At 37.4% G+C, this 26488-nt stretch overlaps 1 protein-coding gene across 3 annotated transcripts in view; it reads right to left on the reverse strand.

The window, feature by feature from the left end:
• Positions 1-26488, reverse strand: part of LOC129777870 (serine proteinase stubble) — a 146552-nt gene that overhangs the window by 21022 nt on the left and 99042 nt on the right. For all 3 annotated transcript variants that reach the window (XM_055784437.1, XM_055784436.1, XM_055784435.1), the window contains exons 4-5: positions 1685-1842; positions 68-1619 (exon numbers count right to left, since the gene is read on the reverse strand). In XM_055784437.1, coding sequence (XP_055640412.1) covers positions 68-1619; positions 1685-1842 — 1710 coding nt within the window. The remainder of the gene's footprint in view (positions 1-67; positions 1620-1684; positions 1843-26488) is intronic.

Below are 26488 nucleotides of genomic sequence, written 5' to 3' on the forward strand. Positions count from 1 at the left end.
TTAGTTACTCTGTGTGGTTATTGACGGGTGGTAAATGTGCTATGAGTGAAAAGAAAACCATTCTTACCTTGCTCTGCTTGGAGTCTATCGTTAACACCGTTGTCGACTATGCTGGTCCAGGTAACTAAACCAAATCCCGCAGTAGTCTCGTCCAGCTGGTGGTGCGTCTGGGATGTCTCTGGCCGATAATCGACTTCTGCTGGGGGTGTAATTCTTGCGACGGTTGTTGTTTTCGGGGTTGTTGTGGTGGTTATTTTGGCGGTTGTAGGCGTAGTCGATTTTGTTGTAGTGCCAGTAGTTGTGGTAGTTGGTTTCCTTGTTGTAGTGGCGGTAGAAGTTGTTGTTGGTTGCCTCGTTGTAGTAGTGGTAGTACTTGTCGGTTTTTTTGTCGTCGTGTTGGTAGTTGAAGTGGTGGGCTTTCTAGTTGTCGTCGTCGTCGTCGTCGCACTTGTAGTAGTTGGTCTTCTACTTGATAATGTGGTAGAGGTAGTTGTTGGTTTTCTGGTTACAGTTGTCGTACTAGTCGATGTTGTTGATACTGGAGTCGTAGTGGTGGTGGTGGGCTTCGTAGTTGTCGTTGATCGGCGAGTTGACGATGCTACAGTCGATGTGGGCTTATCTGTTTCCGTTACTCTAATCGTTGTAACGGGAACAGTAATTGTTACATTCGCTTGCGTTGTACTTTCAGGAGAAGAAGTATGAAGAATAGTTGTGGTCACGAGATCCTCTATTAGATGATCCAATGAAGTGGCCGCTACTGTTACGATTGCAGAAGTGGGAACTGGCCGAGGTCGAGGAGCCATTGTGGTTTCCGGCTCCGCTATCGTTGTCTGTGTTGTAGGCCTCCGTTTAATAGTTGGTCGTGTCAAAGGTGCAATCGAGACAGCCGGCTTTTCAGCGTTTATCGCCACAGGGATTTCTTCCACTGGAGAAGTTGTAGTAGGCTTCCTGGAACTTATAGTAGTTCGTCGAACGGTTGTAGAACTTGCGGTTGAAGCGTTGGTGGCACTGGATGTTGATTCCGTCGTGGTGGTCGGACGACGAGTTACCGATACCCTACTGGTGCTATCTACTTTGACTTCCGGCAGTGTTGTGATGGTTACCTTTGGAGTTGTGGTCTGAACGATGGGTCTTCTTGTACCGTTCCGATTTGGTGTCGGTCTCCTCGTCCTGTAAGGTTTGGTACTGTTTCGGACTGGTGGCTTTCTGGAAGTATTCTTATCAACAGGTTTGATAGCTGTTGGACGATTCGCTTCTGTAGTGCTATGATCTGGATTCTTGCTGCTTTGAACGTATTGAAACGTGGAAAACTCCTGGTATTCAGTAGAAGTTGGGATTTCATCTTTCAAAACTGGTTTGGTGGTTGTTGTTACTAACGTTGTGGTTGAGTTTCTTCGGTTTACAGTCGTTCGATGTGTTGTCGTGGATGATGTGCTGACCAGCTCGTACCTTGTTACATTTTTAGGCATCGTTACAGTAGGTAACCGTGTCTCAGTCAGTGGAGGCTTTCTGTTACTATTATCCATCACAGAAGGAAAATGCTGATACAGCATTCCAGAACTATGATTTTGGTCTATGCTGTTGTCCGTGATTTCGTGATTGAACAGTAAACTGTCATCCTGTATCGATGAATTTAGGATTAAGACAACTAAAGGGTTAAATCTGGAATGTATAGAGAACTTACATGCACCTGACAACAGGACCCGAAGAAGATCTTATCGATACAGACGCCCAGATGGGTACCATTGGCTTTGAAACAATCTATCGCAAACATGCAGATTCCTTCTGCACCAGAACTTCGCACCACACAAGGCAAATGTCGCAGATTACGACCCAGTGACACTGAAAAAAATAAAATAAAAAGCTTACATCAGTTATAACACCATAACATTGCGTAAATCATTTGATAAATTCGCACGATGCCGCAATCATAATCCATCACTGATCCAAACAACGCGAACGGGTTGCTAGAATGTGTATCATTGCGCTTCAACCAACATTCCCCCGCTCATAAAACAGGTCCGATGTTGTCAATGTTTTCGAGTCATTCACTTATGCTCACGGTCGTAACGGGACAAGCCGGCCACAAAGTGACCAACACACGAGGCGCAGTGTGAGTCAACCACTACATCACGTTATTACTGTTTCGAGCCAGCCGAAAAACAAAAACAAAACGGCACACACTTGTTATTGCGTTATATCCAGGTAAACAACAAATATTATCTCACGATGTAATCTCAGTTGGTTCGGTTCTTTGTTGAGCAGCAGTTGATCGGCTCTTGGTCATACAACTCGAGAGCGATACATCGCTTGAGGCTGATCATATCATAGCACGGGAGTCAATTCGATGGATGTTCGTTTAACACACCGATGGCTTCAATGGTGACAATGACCCATTATCGGGCATCACGTGCGCTACGATGACAAGCGCTTCGAAATTGATATCGTAGGAAATAAGGTATCTATGAGGAAATATAGAACTTGTTTTCGAGTTTCAGCTTAAGAAGAAACATACGGTTTTACATAACATTATTCGATACATGAAAAAGATATACGCGTGAAAACTTTTTTTTTATGCGTTGGTTCTAAATTGACCATATTAAGGACCGCACGTTTTGGGGCAAACTTGAACGTTCCATTTGTTCGGATTCCACGAATGAGATCGTTTCCTTCGATGTGGATGAGACGAAGGCGAGCCACCGGTAGGCCTTGTTAGATTCTTGGCAAACCAAGGATTGCACCTTCAAGTGTAGAAAACACGGGTTATTTCGTGATCCATCCGTAACAGACGAAACGCGAAACACGAGAAAACTCGTGAGCGGTCCGCAATGTGTTAAAATGGATCGTTCAACAACCATTTAGAGCTTGCCAATTTTTTCGCAAACGTGGTGATTCTGAATTAGACATAATTTGCTGCATAGTGAAAAAATATCGCATAATTTTTTATGCCTACACAAAAAAACGTGCATCACGATCCTACAACACTTGGCCAGTTTGGCTCTGATGACTTATGTTTCCATCACTCCAAGTTTTATACAAGAACGTTTCAATTAATTTCGTATTGATCAATCAGTACTTGCAGGAAGAGTGATGTTTTTAATTCAGCTGGAAGAAAAAAATAATTGAAATTTATCGAATGATGTTGGATGTCGAGAGCATAGATGTCTCCTAGAGGCGAATGAACTGCAAAGTTTAAAGCTTCTCAAAAACAAAGAAAAAAGAAGAATAGATGTTTTGATGTAAGGGCTGCGTCTTTCATTCCTGTACCGAGATGTAAGTTAAAAGCTTCTAGAATGAGAGCGTGACGCTCGGAGTGCAAGGTTTTGGACTTTAATAACTCTTTGTCGGCTAAACGGAGGGGTATGATAAGCTTTTTTTTCATTCGAAATACAAAATATCCAAGAGTTAATTTTTAATGAAAACCTAATAATTTCCTACATTTCATTCTGTGACCAACTTTTTTGTAGATTTTTCGAAAAAAAATTGAAAAACCCAAAATTTAAATAGAAACCTACAAAAAATCTATCAGAGCTACAACATTTTAGTCAAAGAATGGAATGTAGGAAATTATTTTGGTTTTCATTAAAAATTACCAAAGAATTTTTTGGAAAAAAATTTCATTGAAAAAAAAAATATTTTGAAAATTAAAACTTATTTTCTCGAAAACATAAGCTTTCAAAACTCTGAAAAAATAGATAAAAAAAATCCAACAAGTTTTCCATACATCGGACGATGGGCAAATGTTTTACTTTGAAAAAATTCTATTAATGTTCAATTCGTTACATTTTTATGTATAAATTATCGCATTTTAAATGCTCTGCTAACTTTTCTCTATTTAGAATCATGTCAAGAACATGACAAACGTGAGAATTTACACACAAAAAAGTTACGAGCAAAACATTATGTTTTCAGGAGTCTTCATGCAAAAATGACTTATATTCCAAAAACTATAAAAGATAGAAAGTTGATATCATCGACAAAAGTTTATATTTTAACAAGATCTAAAACTTTGTCGCATGCATTATATCGCTATCTTGAATTTAAACAAAATTATGATAAGTTGTATTTTTTTCAAAGAAAATATGAAAAAGTTGTTGTTCGAAAAACATTTTTCCTGTAAAAGTACCCATCTTCCGATGTATTGACATGTTGGAAATTGTAAGGGCTATTCATATATATTTTTTTGGGAATTTAAAAAAAAAATGCATTTTTGAGAATAATGAATTTTAATTTTTTAAATAACTTTTTTGTCAGCGGAATTTTTTTCCAAAAATGTTTGGTATTTTTTTTGTAAAAATTTAAAAGATTTCCTACATTTAATTCTTTGACAAGAATTTTGTAGGTATGATAGTTTTTATGTTATAATTTTTTGTAAAAAGTTGAGAAAAAAAAATTTGGCTTTTTTCAAAAAGTAGTCTAATTCTTGTTCGAATATTTCAAGTATTCAAAGTTGCTTAAATGACCCATGTCTTTACACCCACAACGTTTCACTGCTATCTGAGATGGTGCTGGCAACTCCTAAGACGAGTTGGCATGAAATTCGTCATATGATTGTTAATAATTGACCTTATGACATGTTTCAATAGCTTAAAAATTGCTTTGAAAACGGACTTTCGAAATAACACCAAACTGTATATAAGCGGATACCAGCTAGGCAATCCATTTCACTGGAGGTGAATGAACTGAAAAGTATACAGTCTCTCAAAGCCAAAAAGAAGAAGAATAAGCAATCCATTGCACTTCTCGTGTGGTGGTCATCGGAGCAACATCGTTGCCGATGAGCGTCGAGCTGGAATGGATGGTCTTTACTAAGACACGTGAAGGAGAAGTAATGGAGTAGTTTTATTTCCACATTTCCTTCTCAGGGCTAGAGACTAATGAACTGCAAAAGTTTAAAATTTCTATAAAACAAACAACGAAGGAAGGAAGGCATCGATTTAGTTTCGGTTTTGCTTTCGAATGGAATGGTCGAGAAGGAATGTTCGCTTGTAAATGCGCTAGAGCGATGGGAGATTTGCATATTTGGTTCCTGTGATGCAATCGTATCCAAGAGCATCAGTTTCTATTCTGCTTCCGCGTGGAGTGGTCATGAAAACTCCCGTGTACTATTCTCACGAGAACAAAAGAGAATTATGTATCAAAACTTAATCAACAATTACATTAACAATTTTATACTCATACTCATCCACTAACACACTGACAAGGAAAATTTTCAGCAATCTTTAAAAATATTAATTTATACATTCATTGAGAATTGATTCACATGTAATTTCAAACAAATGATTCCAGAGCCAGCGGTAGTCTTACGTCTACCTTGTGGTTGTATCACAGATATATTTTACTTCTAGTTTTCATTCCGTCGCTTTTTTCGTTGGTTGTTTCGGTCTGCCACGTTCAGTGCCTACCACCGACACCAGGGACTTGTATTCTACATATTAGGTTTAGCAACTCATGAGCCGCGGCAACAGCTTTACTTCACTTCCGAAAGAATTGATTTTTCGCCTCAAAAAATCTCAACAACAGTTGGGGTGAGGATCTTGATTAATGTTACATATAGAAGATTTTTTTATGTTCGCAAGAATGCAACCTCATTTTAAAAAACAAACAAATGAACGGAAACTGAGAGACGTTGAAAACTAATTTTTCTGTTGCGAGTCGCGAAACTTTCGAAAAGAACAAGGATATGAAAAAAATGTTTTTCTTTGAATTTGTTGTGAGAAGGTAATATTTTACGACATCTCCGAGATTAAAATAATACTATGGTTAGCCTAATGGATTGTCGACTCCAACATCAACACGATAGCCGAATGTTTATGATTTGAAATGAACACTCCTTATTTGTGTTTAAAATTCTTCAAGGGTGCTTTTCGTTATTCGCAATTAATATCGGATATAATTGATTCGCAATAAACCACGGTATCTTGTCGCAGAGAGTCCGAGATAGAATATTCGATGACATTCAAATGATATGTTATACAGCACGCATCGTATTTTCCGAATAAAGTCTCTTAAGGTCTTTGAGAGAATTTGAAAATTGGTTCTAATCATAGGTTACCGCCTGAGACAAGTCATTCTTTCGAGTTATTAAATGATGATGGCTTATATGTTGGGAAAATGAAGAATAGCTCTTAATTTATCTGTTCATTCATTTGTTTAGAAGTAAGTATACCATCTACATTCTATTCATTATTCAATCGAGCAGAGTTTAACTTTAAGCTTCTGCTTCGATTGATTATACATCTCGTAGTTGCTCTCCGTTATTGTGAAATTGCACCAATAACGCAGGTCTGTAAGACCAATTCTATAAGAGATGTTGCAGTTATTCGAATATTCTTTATGTTTACGGGTGTTTTTTTTTATCTGGAAATGATCTCCGTTTTGTCGTAAAACACCACTTTTATTGGAAATATAGATTACTATCTGAAAGGTGTCTCTGATGCGTCCAGCAGTTGTCTGCCAACATTGTGATGCTTCATCTTCTCTGGTATCATTTATACATACGTTTGCTCACAGCTTCAGAAAGCTCCAGAAAAGTTATCAATGTTCGACTGGAGGAAATGAACTCTCAAACTGTTAGATGGAGAATGTTTCTGTATGATTGAATCGCTCGTAAGCATTGTTGACTTTATACAATATACATATTAGGGTGCCAATGAAAATGGCCATCTCTAATTTCAAATAGTTACCTCATAAAAAATGTTCACCACCTCGAAAAAACACCCTACGCCGAATTTCAGCTTAATCGGACTTAAGGGAGAGTGGCTCAAAGCAGTCAAAGTTTGAGTTTTTTGAAAAATATTTTTCGTTTTTCAAAAAAAATTAAGCCCGAATGAGCTAATATTCTGCATAGGGTATATTATCATGCATATCAACATTTCGTAGCAAGTTCCGAATGAAAAATCGAGATAACTATTTTTATTGGCACCCAAAACCATACTTTTCGTTCCGTACTTCGAAAAAAAAAATCCCAGAATGTCGATTTTTGACAAAAAAAATTTTCCAGATGACACTGGATCTCGACGTTTCATGCAATTTTAAGACATTTGGCATCAAAAATTTTTTTTCGAAAACCCAGATTTCCTTTACTCCCCCCTTGAGTGATTTTTCGATTTTCAAAAAACTCAAACTTTGACCGCTTTGCGCCACTCTCCCTTAAGTCCGATTAAGCTGAAATTCGGCATTGGGTGTTTTTTTTTTCGAGGTGGTGAACATTTTTTATTAGGTAACTTTTTGAATTTAGAGATGGCCATTTTCATTGGCACCCTAATATACAGCCATTCCATGCCAAACCGATATTCCGGTTCTCAGATTTTCGTGAAAAGTGGTAATTTTGATTTTTATCACAAAACATTAGACCCGTATTTTTTATTTTTTCGTTAGGGTGACCATTTCCATTTTAAAGTGGTTCGAAAAACCAATTATTTCCACTTTTTCCCGAAAATTACTTTTTTTTAAATTCACAACTTTTGAACCCCTGAACCGTTTAGGTGATCGACATATTAAATTGAAGTCAATGAGCTATTCTATTATTATAAAATATTGAACCAGCAAAAAAAAAGTTGGATTTTGTTTTCGTAATTATCGATTGTATCGTTTTTTGTTGTTTTCATGGCTTTCGACTAGGGGGCGCTATATATTTTATATTTTTACTTGAAAGCTGAGGATTTTTCACATAACATATCTTGATATCAGAGATGCTATTTTTTCGTGTTTGAGATATGATTTTCTAAAGTTGTATGGTTCAAAAAAACAAATTTTTCACCTTTTTTCCATAACAAAAAAATATAACTTCTGAACTATTAGACCGATTTAGATGATCGACATATTGAAATGAAGCTTATGAGTTAGTTAGTCTTTGAAAAAATATTACTGTTGGGAAAATTTTGGATTTTCGTTTTTGTTATTATTGATTGAGTCAGTTTTTCATAGTTCAATATTCCTATGTGAGTAGACTAGACCTATGTGGCTAGAATCCAGTCCCACACGTGTGATATTTTTTCAAAGAAGCTTATTAGCTTTTCGCTTTTTGGCTTCAATTTAATATGTCGATCATCTACATCGATTCAGTAGTTCAAATGTTATGAATTTTTGGATAAAAGGAGAAAAATGATTTTTTGGACCATCGGTTAATTTTGAAAAATCATATCTCAAAAACGAAAAAAATAGCATCTCTGATATCGAGACATTTTATGTAAAAATCCTCAGCTTTCAGGGAAAAACATAAAAAAAATATAGTACCCTCAAGTCCAAAGCCATGAAAACAACAAAAAACAACTACAATCAATTGATTTTTTTTATTTTTCGGACCACCCTAAAATGGAAGTGGTCACCCTAACGAAAAAACAAAAAATACGGGTCTAATATTTTGCTATAAAGAACAAAACTACCACTTTTCATGGAAATCTGAGAACCACTATATCGGTTTGGCATGGAAAGGATGTATAGAAAATTTATTGTTCTTTCAGAAAACAATATTGACAATTTCGTTACAGATTCGATCAATTTTCGTACTCTTCTTCGGATACCTCTATCAAAGATTAGACTCTCTGTTGGTCAACCTCAGCGGCCATTTTATTATATTTTATCTCTTTATATCTGCAGCATCCTGAATCATTTTGAACCCTTCTTCAATTCCGCTTCACAATATTTTTTTTCAATGTAATCGATCCCATTGCCACGGTACCACTGAAGCACAGGCTATACATTTTCCACTCCATTGTCATGTTTGTGATGAAAACCTTGGTTTTATGCCTACAACTGCAAATCCCTTGTCAAATCAAGCACTTTATCGGCGACAACGATCTTGAATTTACTAGGAACACCTCCTCTAGCAGTGGTCTTATATCATTTCAGGCTTGTCCAAAATCCATCTTCACGTACGTTTCGTCCATCAGTATGCATACTTCATACTTCGTCAAAACCTTTTTGTACAATTTTTGAGCGCGTCTCTCGGCCACCACATTTTGCCTCAGCATTTAGTTGCTTGCAGGCACAACATTACGATAACCTTTTCACATATGGATTGTCTGGATGTTACTTTGATTAGAGTTGGGTTTGGGGCGAGGACGCAGTCCGAGAGCCCCGTATTTGCGTTAATTATCTCAATATCTTCAGCCTCAGCCTCCGATCGTATGTTCCACTATGACGCATTCTCTGATCCATCGGAACAACAGTTGCATGTTCATGTAAACGATTCAGTTCCTTTCAGCGGCTTACCAATTTTAGTATCTGACCACGCCAGATTTTTAATGTGGGTGTGCAAAATCATATTTATTCTCTCGGTATCCATCCCGCACAACATTTTCAAAACAAAACTTCAGAGCTTTCCGAAAATTTTCCGGTTTTTCTCTCCCTTATATTGAGCTACGGGAAGAGACGACAACAAAATAAAGAAGGCTAAAATCGTACCATCCCTTCTTCGGGTTTTCCGCTTACCAACAGATTTTGCCTTACATTTTCATTCATATAGATATATATATATATATAAGATATGGAAATGCGTTATTTCACCTGAAAATCCATTTCCACTTACGAACAAAGATCAATTTCGATAGCGCAAACATCGAATGGACTAACAACGCTTATTATGATGTAATTTTCGAACATGTGGGAATTCAATTTTCCGAATTTTCCGACCTTCCTTCAGAGTTTTTCGAAAATTTTCCGATTTTTCTCTCCACTATGTTGATCTACGGGAAGAGACGAATACAACAAAATAAAGAAGGCTAAAATCGAACCATACCTTCTTCGGGTTTTCCGCTTACCAACAGATTTTGCCTTACATTTTCATTCATATAGATATATATAAGATATTGAAATGCGTTATTTCACCTGAAAATCCATTTCCACTTACGAACAAAGATCAATTTCGATAGTGCAAGCATCGAATGGACTAACAACGCTTATTATGATGTAATTTTCGAACATGTGGGAATTCAATTTTCCGAATTTCCCGACCTTCCTTCAGAGTTTTTCGAAAATTTTCCGATTTTTCTCTCCACTATGTTGATCTACGGGAAGAGACGAATACAACAAAATAAAGAAGGCTAAAATCGAACCATACCTTCTTCGGGTTTTCCGCTTACCAACAGATTTTGCCTTACATTTTCATTCATATAGATATATATAAGATATGGAAATGCGTTATTTCACCTGAAAATCCATTTCCACTTACGAACAAAGATCAATTTCGATAGCGCAAACATCGAATGGACTAACAACGCTTATTATGATGTAATTTTCGAACATGTGGGAATTCAATTTTCCGAATTTTCCGACCTTCCTTCAGAGTTTTTCGAAAATTTTCCGATTTTTCTCTCCACTATGTTGATCTACGGGAAGAGACGAATACAACAAAATAAAGAAGGCTAAAATCGAACCATACCTTCTTCGGGTTTTCCGCTTACCAACAGATTTTGCCTTACATTTTCATTCATATAGATATATATAAGATATTGAAATGCGTTATTTCACCTGAAAATCCATTTCCACTTACGAACAAAGATCAATTTCGATAGTGCAAGCATCGAATGGACTAACAACGCTTATTATGATGTAATTTTCGAACATGTGGGAATTCAATTTTCCGAATTTCCCGACCTTCCTTCAGAGTTTTTCGAAAATTTTCCGATTTTTCTCTCCACTATGTTGATCTACGGGAAGAGACGAATACAACAAAATAAAGAAGGCTAAAATCGAACCATACCTTCTTCGGGTTTTCCGCTTACCAACAGATTTTGCCTTACATTTTCATTCATATAGATATATATAAGATATGGAAATGCGTTATTTCACCTGAAAATCCATTTCCACTTACGAACAAAGATCAATTTCGATAGCGCAAACATCGAATGGACTAACAACGCTTATTATGATGTAATTTTCGAACATGTGGGAATTCAATTTTCCGAATTTTCCGACCTTCCTTCAGAGTTTTTCGAAAATTTTCCGATTTTTCTCTCCACTATGTTGATCTACGGGAAGAGACGAATACAACAAAATAAAGAGGGCTAAAATCGAACCATACCTTCTTCGGGTTTTCCGCTTACCAACAGATTTTGCCTTACATTTTCATTCATATAGATATATATAAGATATTGAAATGCGTTATTTCACCTGAAAATCCATTTCCACTTACGAACAAAGATCAATTTCGATAGCGCAAACATCGAATGGACTAACAACGCTTATTATGATGTAATTTTCGAACATGTGGGAATTCAATTTTCCGAATTTCCCGACCTTCCTTCAGAGTTTTTCGAAAATTTTCCGATTTTTCTCTCCACTATGTTGATCTACGGGAAGAGACGAATACAACAAAATAAAGAAGGCTAAAATCGAACCATACCTTCTTCGGGTTTTCCGCTTACCAACAGATTTTGCCTTACATTTTCATTCATATAGATATATATAAGATATGGAAATGCGTTATTTCACCTGAAAATCCATTTCCACTTACGAACAAAGATCAATTTCGATAGTGCAAGCATCGAATGGACTAACAACGCTTATTATGATGTAATTTTCGAACATGTGGGAATTCAATTTTCCGAATTTTCAGACCATCCTTCAGAGTTTTCCGAAAATTTTCCGGTTTTTCTTCCCACTAAATTGATCTACGGGAAAAGACGAATACAACAAAATAAAGAAGGCTAAAATCGAACCATACCTTCTTCGGATTTTCCGCTTATCAACAGATTTTGCCTTACATTTTTATTTATATGGATTATCAAAAATGATGCAGATGTCTACGATAAGACGATGAAGTTTATCAGAAATGTTAGCGCCATTAAAGAAGATGATGTTGTATTGAATTATAGAGGTTTTAAACTTTTTCAGTTCTTTTGCCTCTTGGCTTAAAACGTGGTGCACAAATTACGTAAGGCTAAAAATTCGGATTGTAGACTACTTCCCCCCATTGATCCCATTGCGGCTCATATTAACAACTTTATTCAAATGGCACCATTTTAATTCACTGAAAAAGAAGAAAATTCACTCCTACAAAAGTATTGCTAATAAAGTAGCACCGATTAGATAACAAAATAAAATGAATCGTAAAAAGAATAATAAAAAAAAAATATATGATTTATGCTTATTACTTAGAAAAATCGTGTTACACCTGAGACGAAGATTAAATACAGCATTTCACTTATGACAAATTCCAAAAACATTTGCAGTAGTATTTTTGCTTCAAAAAAATCATGAATCAGCGTTTCAGATAATCGATGATTGAAGCAATCAAATTCCCGTAACTCTCCCATAATTTGCATCTCACTGTGATTGTCAGGCGATGCATACTGTACTCACAGTACCCGCACATATATTGTCTTTAGCTGCAACAATCCCGTTGAGCCATCCAGTCAGCCATTGCAAGAATGCCGCACGAGCAGCACGGAAAGAAAGTAAAGTGACCCACTTAGCGATTTACTTTTACCTTCGCTGCTTTCTCCGCTGCCGAAGCACGCGAGTGCTCTTTTTTTTCCACTCGACAATGCCGTGCCCACACGAAGACACTAGCCCTGAAAGCAGGACCAGCATCAGTGACTAGGCGGCATCACGAATTACAGCTCCTTGCCTGGAGGATGCTGATCACGTGATGGCCGCCGGCTGGAGATCATGCCAATTTTGATCCATCTCGGCTCCTCATTGTTATTTCGATCAAGTTCTTAATAGCTTTATGGTAATCCGACACTCGTGAAAAAGCAATAACAAAAGGAGACAAAAAGGTAAACAAAACAAGGTTTATACGTGACGAAAATTGGATTTTGGAAATTGTCTTTAACGTCGGTGTGCTCTTTGCGGCTCCCGTCACTATCTCATAACAAATCGACCTTCGATGGCTTCGTGTGTGCAGATGATGATGTTCTCCTCGCTTGCCTGGGAATTGCGCTCACCGAAATGAGGTGTGGAACGAAACTGACCTATTTCAAGGAGTGCTGGGTAAATTTTATCGCGCGGGAAGACTGCGAAAATTTCTTTCGAGGTCAAGGAGAGCGGTGCGCTCGAAAGTTGCGCTGTGGGATGGGTAGGTACTCGAAAACGAACCGCGGAACAGGTAATCGTGGGCGCGACACACTTGTGCCGCTCTCTTGTATGCTGGCTGGCACGAACACAGGAATCGTGCAAATAATGTTATAAATAACAATTTCCGTGTAAGCGAATTTTCATACAATGGTAACGTTCGACACGTTCGGGCGTTTAAACCGGTAAAGTGTCGTTTCTGTCCCAAATTCGTGTAATAAAACAAATGGCGAAATGACGCAATATAAAACAAGATGACGCGTTTATGAGCAGATGTATCCTGCTGTGATTCGCCATGAGTGAATGATTTTGTCCGAAACAACTGCACCTCAAAACGAAACATTCAATAACGCTAGCGTTATCCTAACCATATTTCTCACTGAAAGACATTTTCTCCCAAAAATGACTTTTCTTAATAATTCATAACTTTAGAACCACTGAACCGATTTAGAAAATCGACATATCGAATTAAAGCCAATGAGCCTTTTATTAAAAACTATTGGACTTGCAAAGACAATGGATTTTATTTTCGTAGGTATTGATTGTAGTCGTTTTTTATTGTTTTCATGGCTTTGGACTAGAGGGCGCTATATTTTTTTTTATATGTTTTCCTTGAAAGCTGAGGATTTTTTGAATAACATATCTCGATATCAAAGATGCCATTTTTTCGTTTTTGAGATATGATTTTTTTAGGTTAACCGGTGGTTTGAAAAATCATTTTTCCTCTTCTATCCATAACACATCTATCATAACATATGAACTACTGAATCGATTCAGATGATTGACATATTAAATAGAAGCCAATAAAGTAACCTTCTTTGAAAAAATATCGCGCTTGCGTTTATATTGAATTCTAGTCGCATAGTTTAGTCTAGTCAGAGAGGAATATTGAACGAAGACTTAAAACATGTTAAATTTGAAAAATAATAACTCAAAAACGAAAAAAATAGTATCTCTGATATCGAAATATATTATGTAAAAATCCTTAGCTTTCCAGAAGAAACAATAAAAAAGTATAGCGCACTCTATCTTTAACCGATAGATGCAAACCTGTTCTTCTGAATATAATTTACAACTTTTCAGCCCGATTCGGGATTACTTGTTCCGGGGTTTCGTCCACTTCTGCTGAGATCCTCGAAAGAGCACTCATTACCGAACTTTGCGACGATTCGTTTAACACTTTCTAGATAAACTTCGAAGTTTTCGTATACCAAGATTTATTTTTTTTGAATTATTACAATTCATACAAGTTCAATTATTCATCTATTATTTGATCCCTAGAACTGTATAGTAATACCTTTTAACTCATTGTGGTCGTTTGTCTGCTCTCAGCCGCCACAGCAAGAAACCTTGCTAATCTTATATTTGACTCAACCAAAAGTTTATGCTTTTCCTAAAGTTTATGCTTTTCCTAAACGAAGCTTGATGTCGAGTGAACCTGTTCACGAATCAATACGATGCTGTTCACGGTACTCAGTATTAAACATAATAGTCACCCACACAAGACAACGTAGGGGAACCGCTGGTAAGACGGACAGTGGGGGTATGATGGACAGGTGGTTGATTTGTATAGTTGCATTATGAATTTCAAATTTCTGTTGATGGGAACCCCTTCTACATGTTATACTAGAATATTTAAACCATCCCATGACAAAAAAAACTGATCAACAGAGAAATAGGGAAACAAAAATCGAATATCAAACATGATTCCGCGTGTGGATCTAATTTTTGCGGCTTCGATATTAAGCATTTTGAATGGTTTAATTGCAAAATTGAATTCGCTGATGGTTATATTTCGGTTTGTGAGTTGACAGAGAAGCGATATTAGGTATGTACGGAAAAGTTAATTCGTAAGTGGTAAATTTAAATTATTGAAATAATTGCACTGGTGAGGTTGAAATGTACAGTCACATCCATAATGAAATCCAATGCATGATGGAAAGTGAGAGAAGAATATTCAACTCTTTTTTATATTGCTTTCTCTTTTTGTTCTATTTCAGTTACTGGATGCACAAACACTGAGAGAGAGCGAAATTATTCCTCTTGCGAGCGATAAACTTCTACGCTTCGCATATAATTGACCTGTCCATATCCCCCCACTACATGTCCATTATACCCGGATCGACAAAAATGTTCTACTTTTCGGCTTGTTTTCGAAAACCATTGAACTGTAACCATTGAACTGTAAGAAACTGCTTTTAAGTTTTGGAAAACATGAGTTTCCAAAAATACAATTGAAGTTTTCCTTAACATGTCCGTCTTACCCCATCTCCCCTACAGTGCGTTGTATGCATAGGAATGTGGGACAAAAATTATAGCAGCAGAATTTAGCCATTGTAACACTTTGGTGTGATGGAAAAGCTTGTTCAGAAGTATCAGAACTAATGTTTTTCTCTCAAGCGACAAAATCTTTTTGTATGAAAAGATCACGTTAAAATACATTTTTCGTTTTTTTGAAAATAAAAGAGGAATTTGATTTTTGATTCATCCCCTAAAGTCAGAAAACACCTTTCTCACAAAAAACAGGAAGTGGGTTATATCTATGGTATAACCGCAAGGGTGACGTAGGACTATCGTTGATTTAGAGATAATTTGTTTGAAGTTGAATCTGAATTCATTCTGAATGAATGAATATTTGGAGAACTTCGAAAACGAGAGCGTTACGTTGGAGGCACAAGATTTTATGCATCCAATATTGGATACGGAAATGTCTTCAGAAGCTATCCTGTTAATTGCGATTGATTGAAAAATCACAAAACCAAATGTATTTGGTCACAGTGTTACATGGATAGAAAACATTAAAATAAACTCTTTCACATGAATGTAATTTTAAATACCCAGAGGAACTGGCAGATTATTTTCAGTAACGATTGAATATTTTCACATTTTCCTCGATACTGGAAGCCCACCAGTGGTTAATGCTAACTCGATAACCATCTGTTAATAGCACTTGATTGAAACATATTTGGTCACAGTGTTACATGGATAGAAAACATTCAAATGAACTCTTTCACATGAATGTATTTTTAAATTCCTAGAGGAACTGGCAGATTATTTTCCGGATCTTTCTCGATGCTGAATGGCATCCAAACAGAAAGAATTCCGTGCGTGTATGTGTATGTGTAGCGGCTGCTTCGATGGTCACCTTCTCTGCTCCTGAAGGATCGGCTTCTCTGTGCTCCCTCACAGTTTCAAACAAACTGCATGTGTTTCAGAGCAGATCTCGATCCTTCGCCGTCCAGCACCCTCAGCAACGATGTTGTCTTGTCGATGTCCCCACGAAAAATGAATGCGTCTCACCACCAGAATATCGCTTAAGTGCGTGATTGAATCGAGAGAAGGCGTGGTTTACGATGGCAATTTGGAAGGCAAACTAGAGGGGAATGAACTCTCTGAGCTCGGAACTTTCGGCGACTGAGCAATAATCGATTGAGGGCGCATACAATATTGGATACGGAAATATCCTACTGATGGAGAAAAATAATCTTCAGAAGCTATCCTGTTATTTGCGATTGATTGAAAAATCACAAAACCAAATGTATTTGATCACAGTGTTACATGGATAGAAAACATTAAAATAAACTCTTTCACATGAATGTATTTTTAAATTCCCAGAGGAACTGGCAGATTATTTTCAGTAACGATTGGATATTTCCACATTTTCCTCGATACTGGAAGTCCACCAGTGGTTTATGCTAACTCGATAACCACCTGTTAATAGCACTTGATTGAAACATAATTGGTCACAGTGTTACATGGATAGAAAACATTCAAATGAACTCTTTCACAAGAATGTATTTTTAAAATCCCAGAGGAACTGGCAGATTATTTTCGGGATCTTTCTCGATGCTGAATGGCATCCAAACGGAAAGAATTCCGCGCGTGTATGTGTGTGTGTGTGTAGCGGCTGCTTCGAGATCTTCCCGGGGAACCGTTTGTGGCATCACTCTCCTCCTGATGGATTCCCTTCTGGCCTAAGGTGCACAAACAGGCTCTTGGTGACACCGTTCATCCGCGCTTTCATGATAAATGAAGAGCTTCACCACAACAGCGACAACATGCTCCAATTGCTGTTCAATTAGAACTGAGTGGATTTCCGAGCGGCGCTCGCTTATATACCGATTGGTGATTTCAATAGCCTGTTTTGAAAGCAAATTTAAGACTATTGAAACAAGTTTTTGGATCAGAAAGTAACAAGTATAGAACGCGTAGACATTTTATCTTTCGAATGAAGTGTTTATCATACCATTTCGTTCAGTTGTTTAGCAGCTATTAACACTCAAAATCTCGGTCTCCGGCGTAACGCTTTCGTTTTCGAAACTTTGATTTTACACCCCGGTATAGAAATGAAAGACGTAGTCCTACGTCAAAAAATTATCCAGATATCTCAGGAAGTGATGGTCGATCATGTTTGATGAAAAAAATCTTCCTACGCATATGTTCGAATTTCAACAATGCTGTCAATGACAGAGACTTTTTTTTGTTTCGGACTCTGTTGCCTCAAACTGGCTCTACACTAAAAAGTATGCCACGGATGATGATTCTGATGCTTTCATTTGAAAGATGAGAAAATTTAGTACAGGTATTTAGTAGTGGAACAACTAAATTAGAGGATATTAATAACATTTTGGAAGTTTAAGCAATAAAAGTTGATAATTTTTAATGTGTTATTATTAATTTTAGCCTAAAAAATTATATTAAACTAAATTGTTTCTATCAATTAAATTGAAGTTCTTTAACCGCTCTACCGATTGTACTTCTATCGCCCAACTTCTATCCTTCTTAATTTGGCTGCAATATCGATATAAACAATTCCTGGCAAAAATTCAAGCAAAATGTTCAAAAATCACGATTTTCACCCCATTGTAGATGTAATAGCCACTTAAACTTCACCTTAACGTTAAAAGGTTGCATTTCTTCTTGAAATAAGCTATATTTGAAATAAAAAAAAATTCCAAACTGTATATAATCGAACCACATATAATCGAGTCCGACCTGTCTATAAATAGTTGACAAAAAAAATATTTTTTCATGATCTGCTTTTTCAAGGAAAAATAATTCCGACCAGTACGACACCCATGCCCAAATTTAATACGGCCGCAAAGGGTTAATACAGATCTTAATTAGATTAAATGGAGAAAGACACTCTTTCGTCTTTAATTATGAATAAAGAAACATAATTATAATTAATTTATATATATATATATATATATATATATATATATATATATATATATATATATATATATAAATCCACCAAGATTCACTCCCCAATCTGGCGCGAAAAAGGTCAACGCGCATCGCAAGAGTTGAACGAACCTCCGATCTTGATTTCGCACCAGTTCTCGTTCTGTAGAACTCTGTTTATCACCAAGCTACGAACACGAAAGGAGCAATCATTAACGCCTCGAATTGCGCGTTTCGCGCATTCCACCTTCCCCGGTGCGAGGCCCATTTGTGAGCAGTTCGTAGTGTTCCCGCGCACCCGTAATAGTGTTGCATAACAATTGTGGCGCTTCAACTCTAGTCCCTGGGGTTTTTGCTCCCTAGATGCTAGTGTTAAGTGTTTTCAGTCTCCTCACTGATTCAGGTGAACTTGCCTTGTTTCGCGCAAAAGCAGAACCGTTTAGCCGGAGCGCTGGCCAGCTGACTTGTTGGGTGGCTTTATTGCGCCATCAAGAACCATGACGAATGGTTAGTCTTCGTTGCTTCGATGTTTTGTGCAAGGAAATGTAAATTTGGAATAACGGGATCGTGGGATTTGCCCAGACTGCATGTGATTATCACTGCATGCTGTATGCTTAACTCAATGACACTGTTATTCTAATGCTTCATGTAAAATCTGACTTAATTTGAACCATCCAATCTACCCATGGCTATCAGTTATCACAAAGGGCTGTGGATGTTGGGTTTCGCCACATGTGAAACTTTTTCTCGACATGATCTTCGTTCTCATTCCGTCTGTGTTTTCATGCGAAGTCATCCGAATGACCCCACAGCAAGCAGTGTGGAAGCAGTAGCGAGCCCCAGTAATGACAATTTATGTATGTTTTCATTCCGAGCAGTTATAAGCGTGTGATTACATCTGTGCAGTTTATGTTTCTTTAATTATTTGTTCCTAGTGTTCGTTCTCTCGTGCAGCGGAACTCTAGCTTGCGCTTGTTTTGTCTCGGTTATTACCGGTAATTCAACCTCAGGCCGGAGTCAAGTTCAAAGAACGTTGGACTCGTCATAGTTTGCCGGTAGAATGCTACAGTTAAATTTATCGTTGTAACCGCTTTTCCGAGCTTGTGACAGTTAAGCTTTATTCGAAATAATTATACGAGCCTTGTTGAGTAACTTATTTGCTTCAGTACAGTCATGGTTTGTAGATTTTATTGTGCTCCCGTGGCCGAGTGGTTAGTGTCACACCTGACATGCTGGGGGTTCGGGCTCGATTCCCGTTCTGGTCGGGGGAATTTTCCGTCAAAGAAATTTCCTCCGACCTGCACTGTGGTCACGCGTATTCTAGAGCTTGCCACTCAGAATGCATTCAAGGCGTGCTATTTGGCATAGAAATCTCAACTAAGTACTAATGAAACTGACGCAAGTAATACTATGTTGAGACGGCGAAATTCCTCTAGAAACGTTAGTGCCATTTAAAAAGAAGAACAAGATTTAATTGCCTATCAGTTTTGAGGAAAATAAATAAATTCTGTCCATCATTCAAATCTGAAATGTTCTACTTAGTTTAGTGGAAGTTTTTTTTTAAAAATGAATTATTTTCTTGTTTTTACTATCTTATCCAACGTAGACAAAGAAAAAGGTCGGAACCCTATCGGGAACGGGGAGAATATTAAAGATACAGCAGAAGAAAAATAGATCAAGTTGTGTGTAATAATTAAATTATTCAATCATTTCGCCCTTTTTTAATCATATAAGTGAACCGGAATGATGCGTGAAGTATACATTGGTGTTACTTTTATGTACGCATTTTTGTTTGTTAAATAAAATCAGAAATAGAATGTGAGCAAGAGATCAAACAGTTGGAGAATTGCATAACTGACGTAGGATTACGTTAAGCTATTTGTTACACATCCAGTTTTGATTATCTTTGAAAACATTATTTAATAAATTCTTTGATATCAATTTCGTGGTCCTGAAAAGTTTGATTTTTAGGTATTGTGGTATAGTGTTTACTCCATGCAGTTGCAAAGTCGGTCGATGACGGAAAAAAGGATGGAGCACATGACGGGAAGTGTTGTACCTCCAATATGTTTGCGAAATACATAATTCCACATCGAAAGACGGTGAAGAGTAATTACAACCAATTTTGTCTATATCAAAATATGGTATGGTATTAAATGACCGTTTTCTTACCGTTACCCTTCATTCTTTCTTCGTCCCACCGGCTCTGATATGCAGTTTGCTTGTATCTTCTCGATGACTGATTTACTAGCCCTTGTAAGAGAAAAGCTGCAGGGAAACAATGAGCCCTGGAAAATGGGAAATTGAAACACATGGGATTTCCTGAACACATAACTGGATGGCTACACTCATATCTCACCAACCGTGAAGCTGCAAACGCATATTACGTAAAATCGTTATTGCGATATATGATATGTTGTATACCAATAGATTTATCCAGTTTTTTTTTTTTGCTTAAAACATGGACAGTGAATATAGTAAAAAAAGTTGATAGGTCTGAGCCTAGGGGCACGGAGGGGATATTGACATAGGACTGTGATTGTGTGTAGTAATTGCATTTGAATAGAGTTTTTCATTGTAGCATGGTAGCACTGAAAAATATACGTGAGTATACCCTCTCAACCTTCTAAATCAACAGCCTGTTCAATTCATTAATTACATTTTTTACATAACCAAATAACATGCACGATATAATGACATCCTGAACCACAATTCCATAAATTGTTAGTAGCAAGACCTTCACGATAGAACGGGAATTGAGCACGAATTGATTGCACAAAAACCAGAACTTCAATTTAATGAAATCTCGTTCAATGTTTAACCTTCTGAGCCAGGCTCTCGTCAAATATTTGGAGATTAAAGAGTGAAATCATCCATTATCATCATCAATATTCCTAATTTCTAGATCATCCCTCCATTGATTCTTCCAACTGATAAACGCCTATTATCGGCAAATTGAGAATGATTCATAATACGCATCTAATCATATTGAGAGTTAACGCCGAATTGTAGGCAAAAAGATTGCTCGTTGCGTTGTGGGGGAAAACGAATGGCTAGTAAAATAAAAAAAAAACATACCCATTTTAATTGTCAAATTGTTAACTTTTTTTTACTATACTCACATGGTAAGTACATTGGGCCATATAATGCGAATGTTGAAAATTACTGGAAAGTTCAATGGGCATCGAAATTCTATCCTACTTCTTACGTCAACCTTGCGGATATATTACTCCTAGTTTTTTTTGCTTTTAAAATGTTTTGACGAATAACGCTGGCATAAAAAACCGGCAATTTTTGGATGGCGATAAAAAAAACTGTAAAAGATAATTTAATGGGCAAATTTCTAATAAAACATATTTTTACTGACCGTGTTACAAAAATATTTCGACGCCTTTTCGGGCGGCCTTCCATAAATTGACCGAATCTTTCGCCATTGCTGTCAAAAATATACTTAATGACATGTTTCTCAGTTCTTCCTTAGCATTATATTAGTTCCTCCTTCGTTTTCCCCACGAAATTGTTGGAGTAGATTTTTCGCTTTAGGTTTACCTAGAAATTTTCGATGGAACGCAGCTGTGGCGTTTGGAGGGTTATTGAACTTCGTAATAACATCTAACTTCAAGCGGTTCATATACTCCAGCGACTTCTTCGCGTAATCGGCGGACACCACATCCACGCCCGGATTATTTTTTTGGATGAAGAAGGTAACTTCCGGCAGGCACTTTGTGCTGGGAATGGATAGTTTCACCGCAAATCCCGATCGAAAGAAGTGCGACATTGATATACCATTTTCACTGATGGTTAGCCACAGAATCACCTTCTAAGAACTTGGTGTGGGAGATGTACTTCACGTTGGAACTGACTTCAAGGAAAAAGAAGCTGGTTCCCTGTCAGTAGTTACAGTGTAAATACGTCTCGTCGTCCAGGACGACTGCGACGTTCCGCTTCGCCGGGAAAAATAATTCTCCATCTCTTTCAGCCTGTGTTTCTGGGTCATAGCTTGTCGATCCGACACGGTCGGTATTGACTTACTTTTCCGCATGATGATGTCCATCTTGGCTGGGTATTTTGTCGCATGACCACGTCATTCATTAAGGGTGCCAAATCAGAAAACAGGTCCCGTTTTTATGAAATAAAGTTAATGTTTACAACCATTTTTGTTGCGAACTGATTTTGTTTGACATGCTATACCTTACAATCCCGTAGTCTGGAAATATTTTATTTTGATGAAAATTGGAAGCATTCCCATTTTCCCATACTTTTGTTCTGTCAATTTATATGCTTCCCTAACCGTGCTGTCAATAACGAGCAACTTATACAGCCGCGGTCTAAATAAAAATATGTCACATTGTATACTGAGCTACACTTGTTTCCTCTCAATCAATCAGAGATCGAAATTCTCGCTAGGTTGCGCGATAAATATTCATTCAATCAATCTAGTTTTCGATGAACCGTGTATTGTTGATATTTTCGTCTCTTCCTTTTCACCGAAAATTATTTTTCAGAGAGAAAGAGATGTCGAAGTTTAACGAGAATGCTTTTTCGTCTCTTATTTGGTACTGAAAATATGGAGCGAAAAATCAAAGCTAACTTTACCAACATTAGTCTGTTAGAGCAGCGTCCAAATGATCTGCATTTGGACAGCGTGTGAATTGTACAAATATTAATCCATCTTATGTTCACTTCACGATGAAACCCAATATTGCCGCATGTTTTCAGCTGTGCTGAAGAAGTGAAAAACCATTATCGGCATCGAGGAGTCACTGAAAACGAAACCATTTTTCGGCAATCATAACTCACCGAAAAATAAAAATCGGCTTTGCGTTTCTCGCGAGAATCGAAGTGAGCGTATAATATTCTCTCGCCTCCTATATTTTCAGCTATGTTTCTCTGTGGGTGAAAATGGATGTTTTTCGTCTCAAAACGGCGAGCATTTCGATCTCTGCAATCAATAATGTTAAATCATTATATCAAGCTTCAAACTACTAAATATATCATAAAATAAAAGAGATGATTTTTGGACATTAAACTCTGATGCGGGGTGATTTGGACCAGTGTGTGTTTCGTCGGAAAAAAAACATACTTATGTTTATGTAAAGTATTTTGTGATAATGTTACAATCAGTAACAGTGTTCTGGGATCGATATCAGGTGTCTTAGCCAGATTCCAGACCAGAAAAATTGTATTGAGACCATCTCCAATTCTGCATGGATCATTTCACTGTTGTTCGAGCATTTTCAAACACTTTCGATGCTTGGTCGAAGAAAATTCGTTGCTCTTTCAAACTACTCCTTCTTCCGATGTTGTCTGTCCATACTCTTTTTGTAATTCAGCGGCACATGGAATCAATTAGCCCAAATAAAAGCTTCAAACCTGTAGGACAAATTCACAGAAGCGTGTCCAAGTCACCACACACATCATACAAGAATTAAAATGCAATTAATTTCATTTATTGTTATCAAACTTACAGTTTCGCTGCATCAAACTGTTCCTCTTCCTTGGGCGAGCAGAACTTTACTGCACAATACACGAAAAGTTTGTTTAATCAGTAGGAAAAACCCTAAAACCACGATCGAAAACACACATTTTTTGACAATCAAAGTGCTTGTTGTGTTCATGCTACTGTTCCTTCCACCTGTCGAATTTTACCATTAGCATTTTTTTTACGTTAGGTACATACGGTTCAACAATAAAATGAGATGACATTATAAAAAATCCAAGATGAGCCGTACTTTTTAAGATAAAGGGGTGGTCCAAATCACCCCGTATGTCCAACTCACCCCGTGTTACCCTACTTGTCATTCCACTTTTCATGTTTCGAGGTTTGGGGTGTGAACAAAAGTTTGAAATCATCAGTTATTTAGTGTACGGATGCAATTTTTACGACATTGACAGTCAATTAGTTATGAGTACCCCTCATTATCGCTATTTAACACATTAGGCCCCGTTAAGTCTGATCAACGCTCTCCCAACGAAAAGCTCAATGTCAGTTCCGAGAGACCGACGCGGGGTTCAACATGTTAATGGTATTTTAGGGACAGTTGTGTAAATTCTATCATTTGTTCTGATAGTATTATATAGAGAGTTTTGTATTCAGACATTGTCGACAGAAAAGAGCCAATACAATTCTGGTTCTCTAAATTCCACCCATTCGAGTAATATTGGGCAGTTCCCAAACGAAAGTTGAGTGAGAATAACAAGTGACTCGTGATGATGTATGATTGAAGTTACAAGGAATCAACGGAGGCTTAGAATGAATAAAAGAGTGCCAGAGAACTCGATGAATTCGAAAAATTGTGAAATTAAACTGAAACTGAAGAATTTAGTTCTGTCCTCCAAACATCCCCCATGTGGTATATTATTTGTGAAATTTTGCCGAATAAAAGTTATTCTGAAATTATTTTTATTCCAATTTCGAAGTGAACAGCACTTCAAGACCATTCATGTAAAAATTAGTAGATTTGATTTATTCGCATCGTTTCCATACGTCCTGTTGTTTACACATTGGCTGTAAATAGAAAATTTTTCTAATCCTCCTCCCATGAACCTGAAGACAAATACAATGAAAATACCGGAGCGGTTGTGAAATTGTTGGCTGCCTGTTTGAAGCCACCATCATTGATACACTTTTCTCACACGAGCTGTGGCTTCCCATGAGGGCTATATATTTCTTCAACCGCCCGCTCCACTCGTTGAATGTGAAAGTGAAAGCAATACCGGTTAGCAAACTATTCTAGCCAAAAAGGGACCTACCCACAAATCGCTCCGATCCAACGGAAAGTGAAATAAGACTCGTCTATTGGGAACATATTTTCGCTTCGAAAACATGTTTATAATTACTTGTGAGGGTCTCAGTCTCACGCAGAAATAATAATACTTCGGTCGGTCAATTTGATATTGTTTTTCACGTTGCAGCGCGGATCGTACCGACGATGTTTGTGGAAGCCAATTAATTGCTGGATGCTGAAGCAACGTTGTTTAGCGCTAACACGCGCTGGTGAAAATATGGGTTATCCCAGTTACAATTAATGACCCCTATTTTGGTCTAAGTTTTCTTCGTTAATCTCTTGAATCACTTTCAATACCTGGCGGTAAATACTTATGCTTTATAGCTTCCCCATTTTTTTCTTCGACCTTTCGACCGCCTTTTAAGTTTGTTTGGTTTTTCGGGTCAGTTGATATTCGCTTTCCAACGAACAATTTCTGCGTCTGACTCCACTACGGGATTTTCCCAGATGTTTTGTTTTTGAAGAGAAAAATAGTCTGTTTTGATTGGATCAATGAGTTTGAGAAGTCACAGACATACACGCGTGTAAATATGTGCGCTTGTGCGTATGAAAAAAATATGCAAAATTTGTGCTCACAACAAAAATTCCAAACCGGATCCGGGACCAGTCTGCTCAAATTTGGCGTTGACACCAAAGGGGAATATGAAAGGTGAAAGTGAAATCAATTACCGCGAATGACACATTCGCTCGACCGACCGCCAACCGGATTCCAGTGGGTGGAGTTTGTTTGGCGCAAAATATTTACCTGCAGTAGGAGCGACGAGGGGAAGAACCTGTAAGAGTGATTCATTGGTGGTATGCTGCTCTCGTCCTAGATTTGTCACGGAGGAATGCACTACCCGAACGATTGGCACAGTTTTATCAATAATACCAGTCCAGCATGATTAAGATGATTTTTTTCGCATTAAATCTTCCTTGAAGCAAGAGATTGCCCCAGTTGGTATTTGATGGTGAGGTTTTTTATCTTAATATGTTTGCACACAAATGGAAGTAATTCGAAATGCGGAAAGTGATTTCAGATTTCACAGTGTTTTGAACCAAAAATTATAACTAATGGTGTTCAATGTTTCCGATCAATTTGAGGGAAAACTAAAGTTGTTTCGATGGTTCAATGTTTGGTCTAGCTTGAAATTCGTACCGAGTCGTTGAACTCTCAACTATAATATACATTACTATACAAATTGGCCCGAAATTGGTACTTTCATCACGATCGCTATCCACCATATTATCGATGATGGAATGTAAATAGCTGTGCTCGTGAAGGAGAATAATGTGCCGTACGCGGGTTAAGGGTGCTGTAAACGGGTATTCTGAACAGCAAGTGCCAATAAAAACGTGCCGCAAGAAGACAACAAGCAAGAACTGCATCAGTATTCTTAGAAATAATCATTCTAATGTTGTCCATTATTGATCTTAGCCATCAAACCACCGAGAGCTTGCAAATGCATATTATTCATTTATTTAATGATTATTCTCTCGTGGCAAATGGAACA

The sequence above is a fragment of the Toxorhynchites rutilus genome, chromosome 3, assembly GCF_029784135.1.
Source record: "Toxorhynchites rutilus septentrionalis strain SRP chromosome 3, ASM2978413v1, whole genome shotgun sequence".
Taxonomy (NCBI): Eukaryota; Metazoa; Arthropoda; class Insecta; order Diptera; family Culicidae; genus Toxorhynchites; species Toxorhynchites rutilus.